This window comes from Alosa sapidissima, chromosome 2, assembly GCF_018492685.1.
Source record: "Alosa sapidissima isolate fAloSap1 chromosome 2, fAloSap1.pri, whole genome shotgun sequence".
Taxonomy (NCBI): Eukaryota; Metazoa; Chordata; class Actinopteri; order Clupeiformes; family Clupeidae; genus Alosa; species Alosa sapidissima.
In genome coordinates, this window is record NC_055958.1 from 36685825 (window position 1) to 36702679 (window position 16855).

At 40.3% G+C, this 16855-nt stretch overlaps 1 protein-coding gene across 1 annotated transcript; it reads left to right on the forward strand.

The window, feature by feature from the left end:
• The first annotated feature begins 11107 nt into the window (after positions 1 to 11107).
• Positions 11108 to 13286, forward strand: LOC121691404 (G2/M phase-specific E3 ubiquitin-protein ligase-like). Its single transcript, XM_042071175.1, has 4 exons — positions 11108 to 11332; positions 12509 to 12723; positions 12970 to 13231; positions 13271 to 13286. Exons 1-3 carry the CDS (start codon positions 11202 to 11204, stop codon positions 13215 to 13217), a joined length of 594 nt encoding a protein of 197 aa, XP_041927109.1. The 5' UTR covers positions 11108 to 11201; the 3' UTR covers positions 13218 to 13231; positions 13271 to 13286.
• Positions 13287 to 16855: the final 3569 nt, after the last annotated feature.

Genomic DNA, 16855 nt, shown 5'->3' on the forward strand with positions numbered 1-16855 from the left:
TCGCCAAATTAATTGTTTTATTTAATTTTCTAGCAGAATTTCTTAAAGTTGCACAATCACCCCATTCCAATGTTTGATCCTAACATTAAAGAGACTGAGATTTAATGTGCCGCTTTACTTTTTTCTTACTTTTTTGGAATTTCTAAGTCAACTGTCGTCAGAGTGTTCAATAGCACATTAGATGTAATGTTTGTCAAATTATCAGATCTAATCTTATGGCCACCAAAATAAAATAAATTAATCTCCCGATACGTTTCAGAAATAACTGTAAGAACTGCACCTCCATCATTGATTGTTTTCGAAATATTTATAGAAAAGCCAAGTAACCTGAGATGCCGTGCACAGACATACTGACAGTACAAGCACCAAAATACCTGATTTCAATAACACCACAAGGTGTTATCTTACGTGTCAAAAGGAGGGGGTGGTCGCACAAGTGAAAAGCACATCACAGAAAATTGCGGCTTTCTTGATAAATTGTCACCAGGAGATGTCATTCTAGCTTAAATAATTTTGCATCGTGCAATATATATATCAACAGGAACTGAAATGATAGCCTACTTATATCAACGTCATATTTTTGTGTTTCTTCAGCATTGTTTCATGTGTGACATCCCTAACCGATAAGAAACTGAATAACAAATTATCATAGTCATGGATTTCATCAGTTCCCTTGCCACAGGTGTATTAAATGAAGCACCTAGATTAATGCAGACTGCATGGTGCTTGATTAATGCACCTGTGGCAAGGAACCTGTTGAAATCCATGATTAGGCTACAGCTGTCGCCTACTTTGTTCCCCCCCTTTAGTGTTGGAGCGAGGTCACTTGTTTTTTACATTGTTCAACGTCACTATTTGCATGAGCCATGACTAAGAAACATGTTTGATATTGTCGTAAGCCAAAACTAGAAAATAACTGTCTCTGACTGACTTAAAACCGCTAAGATTGGCACCTTACACTAAACGATCTAGTTGACGGGAGCGCACTGCGACTCCAGTACAACTCCCTTGATTTCTGTCCGATGTTGGAAATTTAGTCGCCGACTGTCATCACACCAAAATCGTACAATAAAGGGTTGGCTTAAGGCATTTTCAACCCAAAAAAGTTTACAAACTCGATCAAAGGACATCAAGGATTATAACTAAATTAATGAAATAGGTGTGGCATGGGATCTTTATATGGCCTTGGGAAGTGTGGTCAATGAACTCAACGGGACTTTAATGTCCCTAAAGAAACTGTAGTTGAAACTGTTCAATCTGATGTTAAAAGGTTGAATCAGCGATTGCAGGCCTAAACATAAATGTTCACTTTCATCTAATCTTTACTCACGATCCAATAGCAGCCGTCAAAAAACGTGTCTCTGTAGTCGGCCTAGGCTCTGCGATCTGTACACAAAAACAATTGCTACCAACCACTCACTACGAAGCAGGGTATTTTCCTAAACGAATATCTGGCCATCTACGTTTCCAAATAAAACTGCATTTACACGAGACCGTATTTTTTTTAAAATGTGTTTACACGAACCCGTGTACATACATGCTGTCATGAGCACGCCAAACCACAGTGGCAGTCTAACGATAAGCTCAAGCTCACATTAACAAATCAGAATCCTGAAAAGTTGCCCGAGCCACCGGAAACGGAAGTGTACTCTCTTCTTCGGATAGCAGCGGTAAAGCAAGTTGTTGTCGATACGACAAAAAGGGTCTGCACCAACATAAACGCGATGGCGCATCCATGATCACCTCAGCCCCAAAATGTGAAGTCGCACGTAAGAACATGTACGTCGCACGTAAGAACATGTCGCATACTGTGATGTTGGCTGCCCAAAACTCCAGTTTACAACCAAACGCATAAACGAAGTTTTAAAAAAAAAATCACTTTGGCCGGAGTTTTTTTGGATAACCGTTTTACGGGGCAAATTCTCCGTTTGCGTCTAAATGAAAGGCTCAAACGTAGGGAAATGTCTTCGTTTATAAAAATACACATGCTCGTGTAAACGGGGTCTCAATTAAACGGGAGGGAGTAGTGAACGTCAACAGAAATGACGTTACCCCTCTATCACTGATACAACCTTTAAAGTTCTCATTTAAAGGTCTCGTTTTAAATGTCAGGGCCCTCAGAAGTCTACCAATGAAGTGTGGAGCTACTTTGAGCCTTGTTAATGGTGTAAAATAGTAATTTATTTGCATGGCTAGCCCGATGCCCGAGACACTCCCATTGAAAGCCTGTTGGTAACATCGGCTAACTAGCGCCGGATTTCGACAAGCAGCATAACACATAACTAATATAACACAATACGACAATACGATAACTAACAACGGTTATGAAGAAATATGTATATGTTCCTGAAACTATGTACACTACCAGCCTAATTCGTTTCCAATACCTCAGTGTTGAGAGGACGAATTCAGGTCATAGCTAATGCTGACCATAATCTCCAAAGTAAAACGGTTAGCTTGCTAGCTAGCTATCTAACGGTGGAACTTGTGTACAACATAGCTATCTCACCTTCTAGTTGTAGAACGTAAGTTATGGAATTAAAACGAATTCCATAAACACACAAGAACTCTTACACCAACCTTATTTTGTGCCTTTTATTCATGTTTTTTCAAAGATTTAGTAAGCATGTGGGTCATGGACAGAAGGTGTGACCTGATTTTTTTAGCCTTCTAGCTGCTTATTAACACCCCCAAATCCAGCTACACCTTTGCAAAGGCCTAATCTATAAGGGAGTGTTTTACCAACACAAAACCTAGTTGGACTTATTAGTCACGTTCCGTTATTCTGGTCAGAGCTCATAGTGACTGTCCAAACATAAATGTGCATTTGGGGCTTTAAAGCTACTTATGGGAAATTAATTCACACAACACTAAATGCTTTGAACATATATTAACATTAATTTAATATTATAAAATATATATATATATTTAAAAACACATACACACACAAACAGTCAGGTGCTGCCTCTCTCCCACTGGCCCATTGGGCTCAGGGGAGGCCCTCTTTATCGCTGGTGGAGTCCTCGTCAGTGCTATTAGGGACCATCTGTGAAGTCATCTCATCTTGTTGGACCAGTTTCCTAGAGACGTCCAACCTGGACATCTCTATTAACCTTCCATTTTTTGTTAGGAACTTGTAACATGCACGCTGTGGTGCCTCCGTATGCCAGCACGAGCGGCCGACATGGTGGAGGCACCACCAGCCTAAAAACTAAACTAAAACCACTAAAAACAAACAACTTAAAACAATAAATATATAAATTAATTAAAACTAAGCTAAAACACAGTAATCCCACACACTGAAAAGGAAACAGCGTTTACCCGGGCAAGATGTTGAATTTCAAACTCCAAGGAGAAAACTGCTGCTTAGCACCGAAAAAGAAAAAGGACAAAAAACAACACACAAAAGACAAAATGAAAAAACACTAATATTCACAGAAAAAAACACCCCTTCCAGGCCCACCCCTCTTCGGACAGCCGCGAACCAAATGGGCCCCGATACAGCAGTGATCTGATAACCAGAGCGGTAGATAAAACAGAGTGGCGACACTCCCATAGACTTCCATAGGAAACAATGGCGGTAGATAAGAACAGAGTGGCGACACTCCCATAGGAAACAATGGCGGCGCTTTTTCCAGGCCTTTTCTGCCTGATATTGCCAGTGGTAAGTAGACGAACGTTTTTTTAATTGGCATATGCATTTCCTATACCAACTGCACTAGTAGATACTGGTATTGTTCTTTGAGGTTTTTGTGCTGCTTGTTTAACTGATATTTATAGCTTAAATATTGACCGAAATGTCAAAGCCAAAAGTTTGCCTGCAAACCTTGATGTGGAGAGAACAACTAATCAAACTGATCATGTTTGTGCATGCCCATAGCCAGCCACTCTGAAACAGTCAAAGGCTATTCAAAACGAGCCAGAAAGTCGAGACAGGACCCATCGTCAAAATTCATTTTGAAAATATTCATTTTGGAATGTGTGACGACACATTTCGCGGAAACATGAGTGTGATATGGAGAGAAAAGAAAAACGTGAGCAATTTGAATATCCTTCATATCAAGTAGAAGGCTAAAGTTAAACTTGAATGCTAAGCCTATATTCTTTAGGCAATTAATACAACTGATCCCTTTAGTTTTAGGCTTATGTGTATTGACGTTGCCAAGCTTATTCGTTGTTGCACTAAATAAAATTAAAATAAAAAAAATTATATAAATAAATATTGTCGTTGCTCTTAGGTCTTTAGGATTTAAGTTTTCTGTTTAAGGTGCGATCGTGAAGCGATTTCACTTGAGCAAGATGATTTTTAAGTTGAGCGGGGAGCGAAATTGAGCGGAGCAATCTGACGTGAATTTGAGCGGAGAAGCGGCCGAGTAAACAGCCACCTGAGCGAGGAGCGTGATATTCACACTGCTCAGCTCAACTCACTAGCTCTGTTAGCACTGGACAATACAATGACTTTTTGCAGGTCATCTCTGTGTTTATATCAAACTAGTGCAGTGCCCGTTCAAACATGCCATTGCTGAAGAAAACCCGTAGCTCAATTACATGCCCACAGGTATGCCTGCTTTAAAAATAGGATGATAGTGAAACATCATTCCAGCTAAGCATTCAATAATGAATAGGCTACTGAACATTATAATATATTAGCCTATAATTAATGTGGCCTCTAATAGGCTACATGTGTAATAAATGTAGGCATGGCTGCATGTGACATTTCTCAATCAGAAGAGAGAGATCAGAATGACATAAGCCTAACAACTGTTTTGAGTTAAGGCTAAATGCGGTTTGATGGGTTTCATCAGGTCCCTTTCCACAGGTGTATTAATCAAGCACCATGCAGTCTGCATGATAATCAAGATGCTTGATTTTATACACCTGTGGAAAGGGACCTGATGAAACCCATGAATAGCTTACTGAATAACTTCCTAATGTTATTAGAAGCGTCAGTTTATTGCACATACTTTTATTTTGAGTGGTCACTACATACCCGTGTTTGATGGCGTGATAAGTGACGTCGCTCAGTCTGCAAGTTGTTGTCTAATGTTGGCTATGTGGTATTAGCCTATCGCTCGTTTCAATTTGGGACGTTGCAGTCGGAATTGTTGTTTGTTTAGTCAAAGTCTCAAGTCCAAAGTAGCCTGGGGGGTATTCCATCAACCTCGGTAAAGGCCAAACCTGGCTTATTTCGATAAGTCTCGCTAATTTTAGTGAGAATTCCATTCCATTAATGAGGTTAACGTGAATCCCAGCTTGGTAACCATGGGAATTTATGCCACAGAACTAACCTGCTCCGTAGCAGATTAACTTTCAAGCTAAATTAAGCTGTGTTGCAAAAAAAAACAATCAGTCGGAAAACAAGTCCAAAAAGATGGTTCCTTCAACCTGTGCTCCGTCACCTAGCCTACAACTTCAAAAATAGAAGTAGGCCTATAGAAATGTTTTTTTACGACAGTGCACCAAGCATGAATTTACACATTCACTAGCTCCAAAGAATTCATGAAGATTATACGATTAAAAATGTTTTAACTTCACATGCGTGTGGTTCTAGGAATCGTGCTAGTCTACGTCACTTACGTTCGGTGGTGGTGTAACGTGCAACGAGATGGCATTGCAAAAGAATAACTTTCTTGCGTGTTCGCAGGTTCGCTTCCCATACGAAGTATTAAGGCTACATTGTTTATCACCTTGATAATGGCATTTTTAGTTATAATCTTTGATGAAAGACATATGTCTACTGCTGATAAAGGGTCATGCACATTTGGTAGGCTGTCCAGTGACTATATTATATCTGATGCAAGCCAAAGGATAATTATTCTGTAGCCTAGGCAGCTAATAATTAAAACTGTTTCATGTGTCTACGATTGTTCATGAATGTTAAATCAACTGTGTGCTACACAGATTAAATACTAGGCATAAATTGAATTGAAAGCCATTGTATTTCAGATCATTTTATTTCAAACACTTTGGGGACTTATGGGAGACAATAGGCTATATGTTAATTTATTTTATGACCACCTACACCTATAGACAGTAATTTGGAGTGAACTCTTTTAATATAAGAACATAGGTTATAGATAGTTTTGAATATATGCCAAAGTTGTTTTTGAGTTTATACTATTTATTCATTCACTTGTTTTGTTAAGCACTGTATAGTCTATGTGTTCAAGTGTGAAGCCAATCAAACTCGCAATTGATTTCAAACCATTACCATTTTAAATGTATGCTTTCATTATTCTCCAATTTCTGTAGGCAATCTATTTTTTCTCTCGATGTTAAATTTGAAAATCCTGTAGATGGCGCTTGCCTATCGAACAGAAATCGTCTAGTATTGTCTTAATTTTACGACGTATATCGTCTTTTCGTCAATCTACTGTTTTGGTCTAATTTTCTACCTCGTGCACGAGCAGAGATGAAGCTGAACTTCCCGCACCACAATAAAGAAGATGGAGCCACCTCAAAACAACCTGGCCAAAACCCATCCTCTCCAGGACCAGGAGAAGAAACTGATGATTGTACCGATCAAAGGCCTTCTCCTGGTCCACACTTAACACTGCTGAAGGCAGGCCTCTCTGCTCAGACCAGGCGATGATGTCATGCAGAAGGGAGAGGTTCAAACCACAACACCCCCCCCCCCCACACACACATCTGAACCTCCCCAACCACCGAGGCCATGGCTTTCACCACAACCTTGTAGTCCACAGCCAAGAGAGTTATCGGCCTCCAGTTGGCCAAACAAGTCACTTCCCCCTTTTTAAAAAATCTGACCTCATGGACAGGGGCAAGGAACCCCCCCTTAAAATTCTCCTCTAACACCTCCACCAAACCTGGACCCAAGATGCCCGGAAAAATTCAGCCGCCTCACCTGCCCCTCAAAAAAAGACCCCATTTCCCCCTTCAAAAACTCCACTCTCTCCACAACCTCCGAGCTCCCACCCCTCAACCGGGGCCATAGGGCCTCCCGCTCCCGAGACACCACCACTACCCGCCACTTCCTCTCTGAATTCTCCTCCGCCACCCAAGACTGGCAGAAGGCCACCACCCCTGCCTTCATGGCCTCCCACCCATGACGTGTGAAACCCTCCACACCCTCCATCCTCTCAACATGGCCCCACACTGCTCCCTGAACTCCTCGACCTCTCAAGGTGCAGGATCACCTGTCAGTCCATTTCTGAACAAGCCAGTACTTGTTCTAGAACAGGTTTCCATGGTGTGACAGCCATTCCGCAGCGATCCGGGCTCTATCCAGTGAGAATGTCATAGTAGGTTTACACATAAACAAACAGTGTGTGTTTTTTAACATTATCATTTTTAGATTTATAAATACACATATGTAATGGTTGTACTTGTACGCACATTTCTTTGTCACAGATGGACATTAAGCCAATTTCAGCAGAAATCGAGTAATTATGTACCAAAGTAGCTATGATTTTTTTTTTTTTCAATATTTAAAAAAATGTGATATCTCTACAAAGTATTCAAAGCTCACATCATTGGAATTTACATTTCATTATTTTTTACCACACATCATGTGCAAAATTTGTCTTGACAATACAGTCGGCTACTACAGATGACATTGCATGTACATTTGTGAATTGCCTAATACAACTCAAAATCATTTCAATGTTATACATTTTTCTCAAATTCACCTTAAAAACACAATTAATGTATGTGTTATCCATTTATAAATAATCAGTTGGTAGACATGCACAACAAAAATTACACAAACTTAAAGGTCTCATCTCATCGTTTTTTTTATTAATTTTGCAGTGGTCTGTAGTGTTGATGAATGCCCTGTGAGCCGGTTCTGGTGAAAAAAATGTTGTCCTGCGTCTGTTTCATGCTGTTCTAGTTTGGTGGGGAAGGTGGGCGGGGAGGAACGACTGGATTTCGCCTCTAGTCATGAATATTAATGACATGCTAATGAATTCACCTCTGATTGGCTAACAGTACTGTGACGCTTCCTCCAGTGCGACCTCATCCTGTGCTATGCTCCATATTCAACTTTACAGTGCTAAAACCTGGCTAAAACTCGAGTCAAAACTGTTGCACAAAATGTCTTCGGAGATACAACTTCATGTGTTTGATCCTAGTATCCGAGTAGGAAGAAGAACCGCTTCCTGATCGTTTGTCGGTGAACGTTGGTTTAATAGAATGGTAACAATTGCCTGTCAGCTTAAAATTTCTCCTAAAATCATCTTGCTTTCAAGTAATAAACAGTTGGAAACGTTTTAAAATAAAGACCTATTTCTTTACACAGTCAAAAGTGTTTGCAATCTTCCTAGTAGATATTTTACTTCACAACACAGGTACACACCCTAAATGCAGTTCAGCCACTGACCTAGCATGCTAATGCTATCGGAATAGATAGTATCATGGCATTCAAACCATAACTATCATTGAAAGACCACTTGGTCATAGCCCAATATATATATATATATATATATATATAGATCTAAATGCAAACGAGAACTATGGCTTTGATAGCCTGACAGAGGTTAGCCTACTCAAGTTCTTTTCTGTCACGTATGACAGAAAAAGTAGCCTACTATAGGAATCTTATAGTATTTTGGGACTAAATATTACAGTAATCTTATAGGCATACTATAGTATTTGGACATACTATAGGTACTATAAGACTACTATAGAAAAACTATAGCGGATACAGGATATTATAGAGTTATTAGTAGTACTTCTATAGTATGTCCCAATTATTGCTATAATAATTATTCCTATAAGATTACTATAATATTTTGTCCCAAATACTATAATATTCCTATACTACTTTTTCGTAAGGGGATTGCTCATGTAGTTAGAAAAATGGGCAACACCAGTTCCCCTGTTGTCTGTATGAGCCTGTACCCAGGATTAGAACCAGTCTGCCTTAGCATAATGTACTCTCTTCAAAATGCACTAAACATTCGTCTATGACGACTATGGCCCTCTGTGAGACAGAAGATATGAAAGGGAAGATAAACCTTTAGCTTAAAAGGGACAACAACTGATGAAACTCCTAAAACAAATATACAAAACAGGTCAATTTTCAATAAATAACTTTATTATATTTACATACAGCAGTGGTACTCACTCAAGTGTTCCACAAGTAGATGTGGTAAAATATAATAGATGAGTTGTTTGCAATATTGAACCAACTTGTATGTAAATCCAAACAGTTCTGCAACACTGATGTAACCTATGCCAGTTTAAATCATATGAATCCTCTGACACCATAAGCAAGGTGCAAAGACAACAAGCAAGGTAGTTCAGTGAGAAGGCCTATTGTGTAAATATACTGTTGAAGTAGGTCTACTGTTTTTTTTTTTTTTCTAGGTGGTCCATGAAACACTGACAAATAGTAATATTGCAGTCTATTAAAATAATGCAAACACAACACAAGAACATCCAAACTATGCACAGAATTAACAATGTCCTCTTTTTGCCAGACGATGCAGACATCTGGCCTACAGATCCTTTGTAAGATGGTGCTGGGATTATTTAGGGAAAAAGGTCTGAGTTGTTGTTTCGGCTTGTGTTGTCCTGGGTATCCGAAGGGACAACACACAAAACACATTCGTTGGCTGTGATGATTCTATTACATTGCTCATTGATTGCGCTAGAAGTTAGAAGATTATAGGTTCAACAAGCTAAATCTCTGGGTAGTGTGGTCATACAGTTTCTTATGAGTTTAGCTACACCAGGCACGTAACTGAAGCATTTCGTTCGCGTTGCGTCTTCTGCAACAATTAGCTTCCAATAGGTCTAATCAATGGAAGTAGCTACACCTGGCGCGTGGCCTGTAGGCTACGTTAAAAAAAATAGACCATTCCTCTAATGGATTTTACCAGAGCCCTTCCTATTAGACATTCTCTGATTTTACACGTCGCGAACAGAACACTTCAGTTATGTGCCTGGTGTAGCTTCCTGTAATATAGGCTAGCCTAAGCCTAGCTTGTGCCCTTTTCATGCATGCTAACGTGAAGAATATGAACATGCTATTTTGTAACAGACGTCAGGTGGAAAAGTTTGTTTGTACTTACAGCCTGAGCTGGTGGTCGATCATCATGACGGTACAGAACCAGGTTTTCAGAACATCGATGCAAAACCACTTTCTAACTGTAGGCAGTGACTGTGGTCGAAATGATTGGAACACAGAACTAATGTTGCACAACTTCGGTGGTGGTGTTCCAACGATAAATCCGAACCATTTCTTCCTCAACTCATGTTTCTAAGGCAAGACATGCAACATTGATGTGTTATTGCCACAAATAACACAGGCATGATTTTTTTCCGCCATGTTAGCAACTTGCTGTTAACGCCTACTAGCTGCAGAGAGACAATCCCCTAGCCGCAAAATCTTCCAGTCTTCCTGTAGGCGGTCACAAGCCAAGGTGGGCGAGGCCATGAATAATCAGTTTCCCTTCGGCCTCATTGGGAAGGGCTCTTTCTGATTCGCTTGTTTTTCCCGTGTATTTTCTTTCATTGGCTAATGCGGGCAATGGGGGTAGAAGATCATTTTCACGTGTAGCATGCATATGCAACTTGGAGTGAGCTATAGTATTTCGAAAGTAACAAGTATTAAACGGTTTCTCAGTGAATGAGACCTTTAAAAGGGGTCAAATGTTTCTTGATGTTAATTGACTTAACTGACAATATGGTCTGCTACTTAAAATGTTTGAGAACTTGAATTTGACACCTGGTCCACAATCATGTCTACTGTTTATTACTGTTAAAGACTGCATTTGGTACATGTGGTATGCATCTGTATTGAAAGTTTATTAAACTGTTCAGTATGAATGTGTGTACTTATACACCCCTAATATCTATTCTCCTAGCACTACAAGATGGCCTATACAGAACTATTGGCAGGATGCTGGCTGTGGCTTTCATCCAGGGGGGCTTGCCTGTTCATTTTTTTTCTGATAGACTTTATAGTCAAATTAGTGGACTACATCCCCAAAATACAGAGTAGAAGATGTAGTGGATTATGACATTAGATCAATATTGGAGAAGGTAGGTTATGCTTGAATCACTCTTTTTGGAGCATGATATTATGTTGGTGTGGGAAAGTCTGAGATCGGTGTGGTTATTGTTACTTCAAGGAAAACAAATTAGGCTACTGTCTTTAATGCACTGTCTGTGTGTCTGTATTTGTATTCTAGATAAGTACGGCTGGAACCGTGGAGGCTGCAAGGTTGGAGGTGATGGCTGCAGCAGAGACCCTGGGTGTGATGGGCGCGCTGAAGTTCATTAATAACCTTGAGGACCGAGATGTCGTTGTCCAAATTGCCCTTCAGTTTTATTTAGAAGACCGACTTGCCCAGGCTCTTACACAGTGAGTATAATCAAAGTCTTATAGGCAAGTCACCACTCTCTTGGTAACAGTTTCGGGTAGTTATTTCGGAACATTATGTCAATATTCAGTCCAACAATGTGGTTGGTTATTACGGCTTCATGATTTGGGGAAAATAGCTAATTCTGATTTTTCTGACTGATATTGTGATTGGCGATATTATTTTTTTTAATGTCAATCAATTGATTCAGTTCAATATTCCAAAAGTCTCTTTAATTTGTGCCACCCTTGATTGGTGAGCATGCACAAGATGCACAGCACCCCGACCGACTGTGAAGCTCACCAAGTCAGAATGTCTGGGCCCCTCATGCACTACACACACCCACCAACCAGAAGTGGCACAGTCTAAGAGGATGAAATTAATTTTAATGTCAGAAATGTGACAAAATTAACTCTGCTTACTGCTTGGTTGAATTTCCCATTGTCCTACATAATTTAGAAGGACCATTAACCATATGTTATTTGCACACCTTTGAAGTAGATCCATTTGTTTGGCCGTATCACACTTGTATATTAATTCGCTGAACTCATGAAGTTTAAATGACCATGTTGCATCCGAGCTGTAAAATGCAGATGTTCGTCATATGCTACAATGTTGCTATGTTCTGGAGGTGGCTTTTAGCTAGATGGATGACAGCAGGCTAAGTAAAATAGCGATGTTTCAAAGCTCATCAGAATCCTGGGATACGCCTGCAGTTCTACAAACAAGACAGTTTTAGCGATTAAAACAGGAACTGAACACAATGCAAGTGGCAACAGTGGAATAAGCGGGATAATGGACTCCACGGTGGTCTGTTCACCGAAATTAATGCACTTACGAGGTTTAAACAGCCCTCTGTTTGCTTTGGGGCCGTTTTACAACCTCGACCGTGCATTCATTTTGGTGAACAGACCACCGTGGAGTCCATTATCCCTTACATGATTGTTTGTAGCTTTTGCGATTAGGTAATGGGATGGCTCATATTGTGATTACAATTGCAATGGGGATAATTGTGCAGCCCTAACTTGCATTACAGGAAGTGAGTGGTAAACTGCCATATTGGCATTACGAGTGCTGTCTCCTCATAAAGTCTGTTTGTATAATGTGAAAATAATAGCTGACTACTGTAATGCTTCTGGGGAGTGTTTCACAGAAGTACTGTTTTCCCTTTGTTATAGGTTTAAGGAGGGCCTTTTGACATTGGGGCTCCTTGATGAGGTGATGTGCAACCCAAGAGCCTTCCAAAGAGCCTTTACACAACCTCCACTCCCACTGACCGCCACCGACCTGGCCAACCTCTTCACCCCAACGCTGTCTCCAGTGGGCAGCAACAGAAGAAGATTAGAGAACCGCACTATTGCCCACTGGAGGGATTGGTTGTTGGAAGTGGAAGGTAAGGAACTTGCCTGTATCATTTTTACCTATAATGGCCTCCTTACACCAAACAACTTTGACAAGATTTGGGAAAGATTCTTGAAAGATTGTAGTCTTTTAACTTATGCCCCCCATTCAAGCTTTACTCAAAAGACTACAATCTTTCAAGAATCTTTCCAAAATCTTGTCAAAGTTGTTTGGTGTAAGGAGGCCATAAGACGAATATGTTTGAGGCTCTGATTTGTGTTTTGTTTCTGTGTTTTAGAAGGTAACATGGACCATGTTCAAGTAGAGGATGTACTCGTCCTCTGCAGTGGAGCCTCCCGAGTGCCACTTTCTGGCTTCCCGGAGCCACCAATGCTGGACTTTTTCCTTGTTACAGACTCCAACAGTTTACCTCTTGCAAACACGTGTTCAGTCACACTAAGGCTACCTCTGCATTCTAATTATGCTGATTTTTCAAGGGCAATGCAGCTGGCTGTGGCTTGCTCAGGGGTATTTGGCTGTGCGTAAGGGAGGGAGGAGGGGTGTTGTTGGTGTGGGTGTGTTGTGGGTATTGGGGGGAGGGGGGTTGACTCCCACGATTTTTTTTTTTTTTTTTTTCCTGAAAGGAGCCACCAATGCTGGACTTTTTCCTTGTTACAGACTCCAACTCTTGCAAACACGTGTTCAGTCACACTAAGGCTACCTCTGCATTCTAATTATCCTGATTTTTCAAGGCCAATCCAGCTGGCTGTGGCTTGGTCAGGGGTATTTGGCTTTGCGTAAGGGAGGGAGGAGGGGGGGATTGACTCCCACAATTTTTCTTTTCTGAAAGTGTGTGTTTGAGGTTATGTATAGTTTAGGTCTACCTTTTTCACAGGTCCCTTGAGGAAGACTTCCGTTTTGGCCTGGATGAAGAAAAAACCTTCAAGTTTTGAGTCATTTTGTCAGTTTGACTGTGGCAAATGTGGAGTGAAGAAGTTTGTGTTCTCTGGTTTACCGCTGGCCCACTGTGTGTACCAGGCATTCTGTGTGGAATGGGGAGGGTGGAGGGCTGACTCCCAAGGTCTTTTTTCTTTTTTGTAATTAAAGAACCAGGTGTTAATAATTAATGTAAATGTGAAGTAGTTTGTGTACTCTGATTTACCACTGACCCATTGTGTACCAGGCATTCTATGTGGAATGGGAAGGATGGAGGGCTGACTCCCAATGTCTTTTTTTTTTTTTTTTTGTAATTGTAATGTATGGGTGATTTATTGGCCAGGTTTGTATTGGTCTCTGCCCTGCAAAATAAAAATGCAACTTCTTGAAAGTGTAACATTCTATTCAAACATTTGTGAACTTTTAAACATTATTCTCTACTATCTTAGATTTTAGTTTCACATTATAGACATGACCAATAGGGCTGCAAATTGTGGGTAACTAGTGTTGAGTAGTTGTGGACCATAGGAACTTTAATCATAGCCTATAGCCAAATATAAATACAATGCGAATTTATGGTAATCCTGTTGGTTAGACTGGCGACCCACAGCTGGATAAGCAGGTCCCCTGAGCATTATGCATTGCCAGACACTGTGGGCTTCTCTGTCCGCTGATGTTTTGCTCAAAGGTCTAGGTGGTCCACTACAAACAGTCAATCAGCCTTCATGCAATTTCAGCTCAAAACCTTTTAATTCAAACTGCAGTCCGAAGGATACATTTGTCCAGAAAACGTTAAACTTAGCCTAGAGGCTGGGATACATATTTACAAATTTGAAGATCTGAAGTGGGCTCATTCTTTCACACAAACATACGGGTAGTTTTTTACGAGGTAACCAGGTACGCCATGTTTTTGGAGGTGCAAACAAACACTGCGTTGCTATTGAGATTACATAGTAAGGAGCTAGCTCAAGGGTTATAAATGTATTTTGTTGTGTTTAGTTGTATAATGAAAGCACAGCTTTTATGGCCATCCATGCGTCTTCCCTTCTGGCTCTTTGGCTATGAATTTGGTAACTATAGCTGACTATTTGACATCTTTAGAACACTAAACAGGTGGAGGTATCAAACATTCTACATTTTTTGACGTTAATCACTCCTTTGAGGTAATTGCTATTGTCTATCCAAAGTAAAGTATCTGTTTTGAAGTTAACTTTGATGGTCAAATCAACCAAAACTCCGATTGTTTGCACCTCCAAGTGGTGTGTGAGGTAGGTCTGTGACGCGAGTTTGTGAAGAGAAAATGTGATAAGCCTATTAGGCCAGCCTATGGCATTTTTCATAGTTATGGTCCTGTTTTGCAGATAGTTTTGCAAAGCGACTAGGCTACATACGCATAATACATTTAAGCAACAATAGCAATTATCACTAATAACGACACAAATAGGCTAATGAATGTTTGTTTAATGAAGTTTCAACATTGTACAGTGTTCCTACATGTATTCATGTTCCAACACGAGCCTACATGTATCCATCATGTTCCAACAGAATAAGTACATGTTGCAACAATTCTGGGCACATGTTGGATACGTGTAAGTTCATGTAGGTATATGTAGGCTGCTTATAAAAAGGCAATTATTCTGATACATGTAAGTAAGGCGGGTGGTATGACGTTCGGTTGGTCGATGGGTTGGTTGATCAGATGGACGGTCGGAAGGTTTTTGGCACGATTCCCGCGCCATACGTTCGGGAAAATAGACCATTCCTCTAATGGATTTTACCAGACCCCTTCCTATTAGACATTCTCTGATTTTACACGTCGCGAACAGAACACTTCAGTTACGTGCCTGGTGTAGCTTTCTGTAATATAGGCTAGCCTAAGCCTAGCTTGTACCCTTTTCATGCATGCTAACTTGAAGAATATGAACATCCTATTTTGTAACAGACGTTAGGTGGAAAAGTTTGTTTGTACTTACGGCCTGTGAGCTGGTGGTCGACCATCATGACGGTACAGAACCAGGTTTTCAGAACATCGATGCAAAACCACTTTCTAACGGCAGTGAGTGTGGTCGAAATGATTGGAACACAGAACTAATGTTGCACTACTTCGGTGGTGGTGTTCCAACGATAAATCCGAACCATTTCTTCCTCAACTCATGTTTCTAAGGCAAGACATGCAACATTGATGTGTTATTGCCACAAATAACACAGGCATGATTTTTTTTCCGCCATGTTAGCAACTTGCTGTTAACTCCTACTAGCTGCAGAGAGACAATCCCCTAGCCGCAAAATCTTCCAGTCTTCCTGTAGGTGGTCACAAGCCAAGGTGGGCGAGGCCATGAATAATCAGTTTCCCTTCGGCCTCATTAGGAAGGGCTCTTTCTGATTTGCTTGTTTTTCCGTGTATTTTCTTTCATTGGCTAATGGGGGTAGAAGATCATTTTCACGTGCAGCATGCATATGCAACTTGGAGTGAGCTATAGTATTTCGAAAGTAACAAGTATTAAACGGTTTCTCAGTGAATGAGACCTTTAATTTTTCCACTTCTATTGACTAATCTTATTTTTGTCCTGTTTTTTACACATTTGCATAACACAGTCAAATCAACATGGTCAACAGCTAAATGCTTCACACTGAACATGAATCGCAAAACACTCCCCAGATTACACTCTACTTAAATGTCTGTTGTATTAAACAAAACCTGGTTTATCATTATACGCTGATATCCATAGCCTACCCGCTGGTTTCTCTCCAAAATCTCTTGACATGTTGATCTTTGTGATTAAAGTGATTGTTGTTGATCAAATGATCAAAAAATGTTTTGTGTGTTCAGATGCCCTGTTTTAAGTCATGGAGCCTCATGGCAGAATAACGTTACACTATTTTTGAGAGAAAAGAATCGTCAATCGGTCACATTTGACCACAAACACAACAGGAGGGGTTTTTTAAGTTCTGCTGGGGAAATGCCTGAGGTGAGAACGGTTCACAATTTGCAAAAGCTCATGCCAAACAGCTGAAAACACTTTTAAAGAAGTTTGTAGGCAGAGCATCAAGACAGCAAGTAGATGAACTAAGTACAGCACAGTTTTTAGGGTATGGCCATCAATAGCAGTAAATTCATATAAGGAGGCTACATTTTGTCTAGGCCTGTGGTGAACTCTGTTTCTCCATTTATGTTCAGCTTTCCTACATTCTCTCTTCTGATTTGCTACTGTTGTGATATTCATCCATGGTGTTTTATCCTTGGCAAG

Coding starts and splice junctions, on each gene's coding strand:
- LOC121691404 (XM_042071175.1), top strand. CDS start 11,202: ATGGCTGCAGCAGAGACCCTGGGTGTGATGGGCGCGCTGAAGTTCATT. Junction 11,333..12,508: donor CTTGCCCAGGCTCTTACACA/GTGAGTATAATC, acceptor CCTTTGTTATAG/GTTTAAGGAGGGCCTTTTGA. Junction 12,724..12,969: donor TTGGTTGTTGGAAGTGGAAG/GTAAGGAACTTG, acceptor TCTGTGTTTTAG/AAGGTAACATGGACCATGTT.